This window comes from Condylura cristata, unplaced genomic scaffold (genome assembly GCF_000260355.1).
Source record: "Condylura cristata isolate star-nosed mole 26May11 unplaced genomic scaffold, ConCri1.0 scaffold00030, whole genome shotgun sequence".
In the NCBI taxonomy this organism is placed as follows: Eukaryota; Metazoa; Chordata; class Mammalia; order Eulipotyphla; family Talpidae; genus Condylura; species Condylura cristata.
Genome location: NW_004567131.1, coordinates 16,462,267 through 16,473,668, shown reverse-complemented (window position 1 = coordinate 16,473,668; position 11,402 = coordinate 16,462,267). Strand labels below are relative to the sequence as shown.

General features: G+C 45.9%; 1 protein-coding gene across 4 annotated transcripts in view; it reads right to left on the bottom strand.

Moving 5' to 3' along the window:
- The window catches only part of CELF2 (CUGBP, Elav-like family member 2), a 278,195-nt gene that overhangs the window by 33,790 nt on the left and 233,003 nt on the right, over nt 1-11,402 (bottom strand). For all 4 annotated transcript variants that reach the window (XM_004691238.2, XM_012731295.1, XM_004691241.2 and 1 more), the window contains exon 9: nt 4,594-4,728. In XM_004691238.2, the coding sequence (XP_004691295.1) occupies nt 4,594-4,728 (135 nt within the window). The remainder of the gene's footprint in view (nt 1-4,593; nt 4,729-11,402) is intronic.

Here is an 11,402-nt window from a genome sequence, read left to right as displayed (position 1 = left end):
GGGGGGGGGGGGGGGGATGGCTTCTCCCTGTACCCTCTGTCTGTTTGTCCCTCAGTTTTGGCCTCATCAGACTCTTTGTGTTACTGCCCCCTGCGGGGGATGGCCTGAAAGGGGCAGGTCAGGGCCCAATTCATTTCACATAGTTGCCCTGAACTGAGAAGACTCTGTTCTTTGAGCTCTTGCACTCACAGGATTTGAGTTCTCATGGGGTACACCTGCAGACCTGCTGACAAAAATGGTGGGGACAAAAAGTTCTGGAAGCCTGAAAGGCTCCAGATGACATCTGAATTCCCACTGCCCTTCAGCCTGTTTGCTTGCTCTTCTCCATCACTGCCCTGGTGACATGGTACAGGACACTTAAGGGGCACACTGGTCCTTATTATGTGAGGACCAGAGCGTTCCCCTCAATCATTCCACAAGAAAGTGTCATCACTTTCTTGGAACTCTGTATGTGTGACAGCCTTCAAGGAGGCAGTGAACATCTTGAGCATGGTGAAAGTATTGCCTGGAAGTTAAAGTGAAAATTCTTTGAAAAGTCAATAGTGGGGATGGAAACATTCCTAGCATTTCAGAAAACATTGTTGAAAGAAACTATTATCTTGAAGTATGCACTTGACTGAATACACTTTCAGAACAGTTGGGGAATTTTAATATATCTTAAAAAAAAAAAAAAAAAAGGAAATAGAAGGCCAGGCGAATGATGTGGTACATGAACACAAATTTGTTTTATACAGAAAATGCCAAGGAAATGTGCTTATGAGGTAGTACTCACATGATCTCTCCCAGACACTCAAAATTACCAGACAAAAAGAAGAAATCAACAAGTGGATAGAAGAAGACAAATATCATCCTTCTGTAAGACCTAGCTGCACACCTTGTATGCAGTTTGCCTCTGCAACAACACACAAACATTCCTCAAGAGTAGGTTCAAAACCGGGTAAGAAGAAATGACCCAGGAATTAATTAACTAAATAGGAGAGTAAAGTAAACAAAGGAAAAATTATCACATCAAAATAAAAGAGAAGGAACACAATTAAATTAGGCTCCAAAAGACCCATGAGAAACTCATAAAAGGCATAATATGCATTTACCTGGTTTTTATTCTTTCATGATTTAATTTCTAATTTTATTCACTACCATCTGATAATTGCATGAAACACTTATTCTAACCATGGGCAATTTAAACTATTTTAATTTTTATTTCAAGGCCACGAGACAAAGGAATCTATTTATTGCCTGAGGGGATTTTTTTTTTAACAAAAATTAAAGCTTAATCTTTAATGTTCTAAAGCATAGGCTGTTTAAAATCATTTATAATAATGCTGTAGGGAGATGTTCCTGGGTATGCAAAATTGGAGTGATAAATTTACAATTATTAAAAAAATTAATAGTTTGGGGGATTGAGTTGTCCCTGTCCGTTCTAGATGGATTTGACTTACGCATAAGAGGTGAATATAAAAACAGGGCACAGCCGAGATCTGAGCAGGAGCGGCGGGAGGGGTGGCGGGGCTTGTGAGCACTATGAAGATAAGTCCTGTTTTTACTATTTAAAAATAAGTGATGGCACTGGCCTTGGGAACAGTCCCCGACTGCTTGATTTTCATAAGATATTTGCTCTGATGAACTAAAAAGTCATGAAATTCCACTACCCACATTTTCTGACTTTGAAAATGTCCCTGATGGAAATTAGACAAATATTATTTACTTTCATTAAATGCCAGAGTTTTTAGTTACACTTAAGAAAAATAATTGAAATGCAGATTTAAATAATTTCTGCTGCCACACTTCAGGATTCTAATGAAATGCTTTTAGACGTGTTCCTCAATAGAGAAGAAAGAACTCACTTGCCACGATACCTCAGTTAGCAGGATTTACACGCAGGCAGAATGCTATGTTAGGAGCTCAGAGAAGGACAGTGTGCTAGAGGCGGGTCTCATGGGAGCATGCAGCAGAAAGTCCATTGTAGACCACAGACCCCCTTTCAGTAAGGTCTCAGGAAAAACCTGGCTACATAAGCTCAGGTTCCTTGAATGCTCTGATCATCTTCCTAGGCTGGCTGCGTCTGCTCTTTTTAAGAAGGTGACGCCACATTCACGCACTGACCATGCTGGGAATGACTGTGGCTCCCGGGATAAGGCCCTCACCTCCAGCCAGGCACTCTGGCTTCCCAGTGGTCTGGGTCCGGCGCAGCGCTCACACCTGTCTGCCCTGTGCCCAGGGGCCCTTCCCTTTCCTCACGCCGCCTTATTCTGTGCGATCCCTCCTCACGCGGTACCTGCTCACATGCTCAATGGCGGAGTTCCCTGCAAGACTGCAAGGCAGGAACGTGTCAGCTTCTCCTCTGTGTCCCTGGCCACCCCTGGTGAGAGCCAGCCCCTAGTAACTACTGCTACCATTTGTGTTAGCCACACAAGTCTGTGTATATTTTCTCCTGCGCGTGGCTTCTTAACCTGGCGAATCTTCTTTTAAAGAAGAACCAAACGTTCAAACATTAATTCTGACTCCCTGGAACCAAGACACAGTCCAGCCCAAACCTCAGTGGAAGGATGTATTCCTAAAGTCAGATGGCTACGAGTCACTTACCCTTAACCATCATAGCCACTGGTGATAACAGAATGGTTGTTCTAACCTACTGATATATCGATCTACATGTATGTGCGTGTATAGAGTATATCGAAGTTAATTTTTTAAGGTCTAATGGTCCAAAACTACAGGCTACGTGGCTTCTTACTTCTCTGTTTTTTCTCTAGTTTGTTACTGATGATTTGGCTGGTTCCCGCTGGTCGCTCACAATAAGGAACAAAGGGGAAGGCGAGATTGGAGAAGTTACAGGTTACTTTTGCCAAAGTAAAGTTAACATCGCTTTTTCTTTAAAAAAAAAGAGCTAATCCTCTTCATTTTCATATAAACAAAAAAACATTCTGATTTGAAGTGATCTTCAGTTTTTTTTCTCCTTAATGAAAAATACCAGCTTCTAACCAAACATACAATAAAATGTTGTATAATGCTCTGTGTGTGATCATTTCATAGGTCTCACTGGGAGACAGAAAATCTTATTTAAGAGATTACTTCATAATCTAATTTGTAAAACAGACATTAGAGAGGTGAAAAGTTTAATTTCTATTAAGAAATTATTTTGAAAAAGGGGAAATTTATGTTAAAATATAGTTTAAAGGAATTACCAGAGGATTTAAATAACAACTCTATATTTTGCATTACAGCTATAGCTTGTTTGAAAAAAAGAATTCAAGTTCATTTTTCATAAAACGTGGCCCACAAATAGGGTGCCTTTTCAAGACATTTCGAAATGAAGTCAATACATCTACGTGCTATTGCTGTGAGGTTACAGCACATTAAAGAGAAACCTCCCTGTCTCATAAACATCTCTTAGATTTCTCCCTCAAAACTGTACTCAGAGGGAAATGAATTAGATGCGCAATGTTTCACAAACAGGCTACTGCAGGAGCAGGCTTCCATTCTGCCAGTCAAAGTCATTAGAGAGTGGGGCTGTGGTGCACGGCAGCTTTCATTTCGTGTTTTTCTGAACAAAATGCCCCACATGATTACATAAGAGTTTTCTCAACACTTAGATAATCCTGGGGCCTACTTGGGAGACGGTCATGGATTTTTCAAAGTTAGAAGGCCCAGACTCACTTCTTCATGAACCATAACAGGAGGGGAGATCATCTATCAAGGTCTAGAAGATTCAGAGAGGAAGAAAAGCCAGGGAATCACTTTTTTTTTTTTGAAAAAAACATTATCACTGTATCTAAGCAACTGCATTATGTCTGGCTTGCATTAAAAAAAAAAAAAAAAAGAGGCACCTGCTTCTTAATAAGGCAACATAGTTTCTGAGGAAAGACTTTAAATCACAAAGCACAAAACATGACCATGAATGGACAACAAAGGTGTGGGCTCTCTCTGTGGCGCAACAGGTTAAAGCCCAGCACTATGAAGCTCTCCAAAGCCACTGCAGCATGAGTTCAATCCCCAGCAGGGCTGCTGACCCACATGGTACAGCAGACCTCTCCTGTCCCACCCACCACTCCCCTCAGTAGTGTGTTTCAATCAATCTGCCTATTCTGTCTCACACTCTGTGGTGAATCTTTTCACCCCCCACACCTCTGGCTTGTACTCTAGTTCTTTTATGCATAAATAAATAAATCTTAAAAAAAAAAATAAAAAAGGTGCTCTCCTCCAGGGCATGGATTTTAAAGTCAAATAGGAAGGATGTGGCTGGTGTGAAATCTGACAATGGGATGGTAAGGAATGCTGAAATTTAACGGAGATTAAAAAAAAAGAACAGGAGAATAAAGGCTGCTTAAGAGACTAACGTGCTTCATAATGGTGAAGACTTCATGAGGATTGAGTGGACAACCCTTTTTAAATATCAGATAACACTAGCATGGGAGTTCTCTTATAGAAAATAGGCTTTCATTTTACCACTGGAAAATAAGACACACACACCCAAACTTAAAATAATGAAACAAATAAGCTCCCCTTGATAGCCAATGCAAGCTCCCTGGCTCTGTCTGGAAATGCCGACCTTGGCCTGGACACTGGACACAGGCCTTTCTCCCCTCGCCCCCTTACCGGGACTGGTGAGGGCTCCCAGGGCGCTGCTTGTGGTGGAGAGAGGGTTTGCATTGGTGGTGGTGGCTGAGGTCTGGGCTGCGGCTGCAGCTGCTGCCAGCGTCGCCAGGTTCTGTAACTGCAAAGCATTCATGCCTGTGGAGGAAAGAAGAGGCACTTCAGTTACAGGCTTGCTTTGCAGGTCTCCACTCAGCAGGGGCAGCAGGCCCTGCATGGGCCCAAGCTTGCCCCAAGCTGCTTTGGCCCCTCCGGGCCTGTCCTCAGCCAGACTGCTCCTCCCCACTGTCTCCTCTCAGCCAAGAGCGCTGCTCAGGAAAGAGAAGTCAGTGATTTCTCTGTCCCCATCTACTTTGGAGCCATCAAGATATGATGAGGGTGGCCTTGGATAAATGGAGGAAGCAATTCCAGGTCAACTGTCAAGCCCCGGACTCAGCAGGTACAGACAGAGGAGATCATAGAGGAAATGGTTAGTTTACTGGTTAAAAGCTCTTGCTCCGCTCTGAAGCTGAACGGGTATGTTCTTCCCTCTTCCCAAAGTGTGACTTGGCAAATGACGTCACTTATCCATTTCTTAGCAGTTGACGCACCTGACTACAAAGGGTTGTTGGAGCCCTCCAAGAATCCCCAAGATGAAGATCCTTAGTACTGTGCCTGGGACCCAATAAATGTTAGCAGTTATTGCCATTGAGCTTCTCTCTCCAGCTTTTACATGAAAACTCAAATATTTAATAAAAGCATGAATAAAAATGGGTTGTGAAACGTTTCTATTTGTAAAACATCTGTATTTGCATTTTGAAAGCATGCAGGTGCTATTTTGGATCAGAATGAGTCTCTGGTTAATGAAATGAACAACAGAGGAAAATGAAACTGTGAGAACGTGAAGGTAGGATCATTTGGGAAGCTTGCGGGTGTCTGTCCCAGGGAGGCTGCCAGGCCTGGGGTGGGCTAGATTCAGTTCCCATGTCTTCCTCCTTTCCTTTTCCATCTGTTAACCCACAGGTGCTCTGAACAATCAGCCTCTTGCCGTGATTTATTTCACACTGAAGTTCATTTTGAGAAGCTGAAACAATAGTTCTCTCCTTGTACAGAGGAAGTTTATACAGAAAGATATTGGATTTCAGCCATCAGCTTAATTTTTCTGTCTCATGCCTCAATTCCAAGTACTGAATAAATGGCTACTGAGTGAATTTAATCTCCACATTTAAACTTTGCAGAGGGAGGGGATGTTGGGGCAGGAGAATGTTAAACAGCAATGTGTCTATGGAAGCCCCTAGCTGTTGGTGGGTGTGTCCACCTCAGCACGGCTCTGGGCATGGCTGTGGAGTCTTCAGACAGGCCCTTACCAGCCCCTCTGGACCACAGCCATTGGGTTCACTGCAGAAAAGAGTTCCTGGAGGCTTTGCTGGAAAACGGGCTCTCGTTTGACTCAGAATGATCATTTCTCCTCTTCTAGGAGGTGGCCAGATCAGCTGGCTTATGGTGAAAGCCACACCTCTGTGCTTCAAAACGCATTTACTTCCTGGGGTTGCGTAAAGGAGGAACAAGGTGTGTGTGGAATCCTATGAATTTCTGCAAGGAAGCTTCAGATTTCTAGCAACTCTATTTCATCAAGCTAACACAACTGGAACCAGGCTCTTCCCTCTGAAGAAGGGTCAGACAGGGCCACATTTATGAGAATGGGGGAGCTGAGAAAACTCTGGTCTTATTTTCCAGGCTCACTGGAGGAAAACAGAGCTGGGAACATATGGGAGCCCCCTGCGCCGGGCAAGCATCTCTGTTCCTGGAGGCAGCAGCTACAGGCATCACACGCAGCAGGATGGGTGTTGGGGAAGGGGCAGCCATAGGATTCTCTGTCCTCCTATGTTTTCATCATGCAGACCAGATGACATGACCATATCATCAACAGGCACAGTGCAGACAAGTGAGGGCTTAGCGCAGACTCCAAACCCGAGAGGCACCCAGGAAAGCAGGAGCTGTGGGCCAGAGCTGGAAGGGGCTTTGCCCTCATTTGGGCCAGAGATTCAGGTCCATGGCTGAGGCCTCAGGACCCTCGTTAAGTGTGGGACAGCACTCTGCCCACCTCCCAGCCTCCTGCTGAAGAAGGCGACAGCTGGCATTGAATTCAAGCACTTTGCATGTAGTACCTGCAGCCTCCCTTATCTCACAGTCTGAGCCTTGGGGATTCATCATATCCTACTTTGGCGTATTTGCATGTATTCCTTATCTTTACAAGGAGACACTATGTTTCCTGAGGACAGAGATTGTGCCATTTGCTTTCAAGTTCACTTCAACACACACATCTGCAAACACACTAGCTGGTGGATGTATCTATGCAGAATGAATAAGCAAGGTAAGAGTGGGACATTTCCTTAAACTACTACTGACCTAACAAACCTTTTAGTTTTTGCTGTTCCCTATTAGTTCTAGTCTAGTGTGTACAACATCATCAAATACTGACTGTGTCTCCAAGCCATTTGTTCATCCATTCTGCAAAAAGCAGAATGGGTACAGGTCCTGTAGGCGAACCGCCAGCTCTTGGTTTCTCTATTCCACAGCCCTCTCTGACAGGAAGGCCTTGTGTGTGGCCCTCAGTGGCCCCTCTAAATTTCCCCCTCGTAAACTTGTCACCTGAGAGATTGTCATTCTGTCTGGCCCTAACCTGCTCCCATCTAAAAAGATCAAAGGGATGAAGCCCTGGAGTTGGGGGCTAACTTCATCCACACTGCAGGGAAAGGAAGAACGTGTGCTAAAGGAAGCAGAGAGGAAGGTGGAAAGAAAAAGCCGTGATGATCTTCAGCATCTGAAGATTTATGGGAAAAGGAAAGATGGGAAGGGGAAGAGGTAGACGGGAGAAGCAGCAGGCAGGGGCCCCACATGTGCCCGGTGCCCCTCCCTCACTCCCTCCATCCACCTGTGCACCCTTCCATTTCTGGTGACCATGAGGGTCCAGACCTGGGGCACCACTCTGAGGGTTAAGTGGCAAATAGTCTCTGCCCTCCCACAGGCCGCAGCACCCTGGATCAGGGAGAAGACTTCTATCCAATTTCTGGAAACTGGCCCAGACTCAGGACACCGTGTTTGGTTTGAGGGGGAGAGAGGGCAGCTCAGGGAAGCTCTGTGTAGCTGAAGCTTTTAGGGCAGGAGGTTGGGGGTGGGGGTTGTACGTGGGGGTGACGACTGTCTGGCTCTGGCCCTTGAGCTAGAAGCTGCCAGCCCTGCTCCCGGTCCCCTGGGTCTGCCTCAACTCCTGTGTCACCCTGAGCCGGCTGCCTTAACTTCCGATTTCTCAACTGTGACTGGAAATGTGGGTCAACGGAAGCAGAGGCTCTAAAAGAGAATTTACCTAGAGGGTTAAGAAAGTAAATGTTCCCATACACGCAAAGTTCTGAGAACATCAACGCCTAGTGCCAAGGAAGTTCTATTAGCTGGTTAATAACTGCAATAAAAGTAACTTAGGTAATGACCATGTTGCTCAGAGTACAGGAGTGCCGGGCATAACTCCCTCTCATACCCTGCACACAGTATTACTCAGATTGGTAACAAACATCTGACAAAGATGATATTGTTATTGTGGTGGTTGCAAACAGGAAACTGAGGTATGGAGAGGCCCACTTCTGGGCTCTGTCTCCCTTCCTACCTGCCTTGCTATTGCGCACCTCTGTCTGCTTGGAGTCCTGCTCCTTTCTCCTCATTGTCAGTGGCTCTATTACCTCATTGAACTTTGCACTGTGGGGAAGCTTGGGGTTGATAGGGGAAGGAGGGACAGGAGAGGAGGGGTGTCCGGACATGGAGTTTCAAAAAAAAATGCGGTGGGCGCCTTAGTAAACTAGCTCCACTTCTGACTTTGTCTACTTGTTAATGCCCAACAGGGAGTGTGTCCAGCTGGCCCAATTTTGTCCTGCTCGGTGGAAACCCTGGCCTGAGATTGCTCCACACTGGTGCCTTCTGCTTGGTTTATGGGTGCCAGGTCCCATTACAGAGGGAACCAAATCTGCTAGGTTTTCTTTAGTACTTAAGAACCAAGTTAACCAGCAACCTTGTCACAGCTGCATACTCCATATTGCTTTCTGCGTCACAGAAATAATTCTTTAAGTTATTGAGGTGACTTCCTTTCCCAGCTAGTACCAGGATCCTAGATGTCCCAGATCACAGGGCTTGTTTCTCAGTGAACAAAGAGGTCTCTTTTTATATTTTGCATGCTATGTGGCTGTTTCCCTCAGTTGTCACCGTAATTCAGGGACTCGGGGGGGGGGTATCTGTGAGCCCCCTAATATTTTGTGAAAAATCATGTGTGCCATGTGCAAACACTTTTGGTGGTAGACCCCACAGTGTTTGAGAACCTTCAATTTCTCTAGATAAGCTCTACAAGACTCAAATTCTCTCACCATTGTGTCCTGGGTTGGGGTGGAGATGTGACACAAGACAGGATTCAAGAAGAAAACAGAGCTGAAGAGATACAATACAGAGGAGAGAGAAAAGGAATGAAAGGAAACAGCTTTCTCTGGTTCAGAACAAAGCTGACCAATCCAATAAGCCAACAACAAAAAAATGGGCCAGGGAGTCTCCAAGAACATCTGAGCTGGATTGGAAGGAGGCCCCATGGCAGGGCCAGGAAATCGAGCAGCAGAGATGCGGAATCCCCAGAACCGCTCCCCCCTCCCCCATGCCTCATGCAGATGATCACATGGAGCTGTGGGTCTCCCAGGCCAGTGGCCTTGCAGTGTCCTTCTGCCTGGTTTGTTGGAGGCCCAAGCACCTCAGTCTCTCCAGGGAGCAGCGAAGCCAGGCCTGGGCCCACTCAGGTCCTCTACATGCTGTTCCACTGCTTCACAGGAGTGACCCTGGGAAGCTTTCAGAGGGCACAGGCCTCTGCACCTTCAGGGGAACAGCACACTTGGGGACTGAGGCCTTACCTCTTCCTGTCCTCCCCCCCCCCCACAGTAGGGAGTCCTCACCTCACAGAGGGAGTATGAGGGATTCGGTGCTTCTGGAAAATGCCCTGAGTGAGGAAACCACCTGGCAAGCTCTATGAAGATGGGTCTCAAGTTTTATCCCCTACCTGCTACCTTTCCAGCACCCTGCCCTGCTCCTTCAGGCCCACGCTGCTCCCCAAAGACACTCACTGCTTTACTTTATCCAACTGGGGTCCACCAGGGCAAGGACCCACAGACTGGCTGAGTGGGGGTGGAGCAGGTATCTGTCCCTGCTCACTTCAAATTTGTATTTAAGTTCTTTTGTGTGTGTGTGTGTGTGTGTTTGTGTGTGTGCACACATGCCCTGTCCTTTCCTGCTTCTCATTTCCTTTCTCTGGTGTCCCCCCCCCACCCCCACCGCTTTCCACCCACCAGCCCCTCTTCCTCCCTCTCTCCACTGATTCCCACTCCACAATCCTGAAAGGGCACCAGACGGTAAGCGGGCAGCCCCACCGGGAGTTGGCTTGGGCTTGGCAAACAGGCTCTTTTCTGAGAAGAAAAACAATCACCGTGAAAGCCATAAAGGCTCTGCCTGGAGGAGCCCCCCTCAAAACCAGGGGCCATGGTCTGGGTGACCGGAAATTCAAAACATTTAACTAAGTTCTGTGAAGCCCAACGGTGTGCTGAGATGAAGATAGGAAACAAAAGCGGGGAATTCAGGGACTCAACTCTCCATTCATTAGTCCAGAAGGGAAAATCTGTCTCAAAACGAAGACGCTTTTGTACAAGACAGATGTGCACTGTGCCTACTGGAAACTTAAGATTTAAAAAAATTATTTATAAGGAGAAGGGCATGAAAATTTAATTTAATGTTCACCTTAGGTAATTTTGTGTCTTATTGTTCATAGCAATTACCATAAATCTGCATATCAATAAGCGAGAACAGATGTCAGTTGTTACAAGTGCTTGCCAATCAGGTCTGTTAAAAAGTGACAGATGGGAGGTTATAGAATGTTCTCATAAGGCCTATTAGCACATTCTCAGGAAGTGTCTGTAGTACTGAGGTTGGGGGACTCAGCTCTGGGAAGAACTTGGGGTCTTTGGGGGTCCACCATGTGCACACCGCATGGTTCTGGGAGGGTCTCTGATGTGACCCTTTTGGGACTTTGCAAATGTCTTCAGACCCAGCCCTCTTCTCTGCTTGTCACCAACATTCTTGAAATGTATTTCAAAGTGATGACAGGGTAGCTTTTTTGTTGTTTTCAGCAAATATTCGTACTCTGCTTCACTGCTACTTTAAAAAATGAGACCAGGTCTTCTGAAGGGGTATTACTGCCGCCTGCACTGCACTGGGAGGTGGCTTTCCTTATGTTATCACAGATCCTTCTTTGCAGTCACTGCACCTTAACTTTTATAATTTCTTTAACAAAACAACCCCTCTCTGAAGAAGAAAAAAATGACCTCAACAAAAAGCAAACCATTCAAAGACATGTGAAATGTTGTCCATGGTGACAGGAGGCAGTGTTCCCATTACTGAGTTTCTGGTTTGCCTGAACTGCTTCTTTTCGCACAGTGTTGAGGCTTAATCTTTGCTTACCTACTGCCAGGGCCTCTTTGTTATCTGGCCTACTTGTATCACCATGTCTTTGCAATGGGTGTTTATGAAAACAAACTTGAATCTGGGAGAGGTCGACGGCACTGCTGTGCCATCGTGGGGGCCATGAAGAGCTCAGGGTTTGGCTTGGCCATTTTCAGAGTTGGCTCTGCCTTTTACTAGCTTGGTGGTGGTGGTGGGCCCATTTGTTAACCGGAGTCTCAGTTGCCCCACCTGTAAAAGTGGATTGTTTGACTCCTGTGTTGTTTGGTACTTGGGAATTCTGTATCCTCATCCATAGC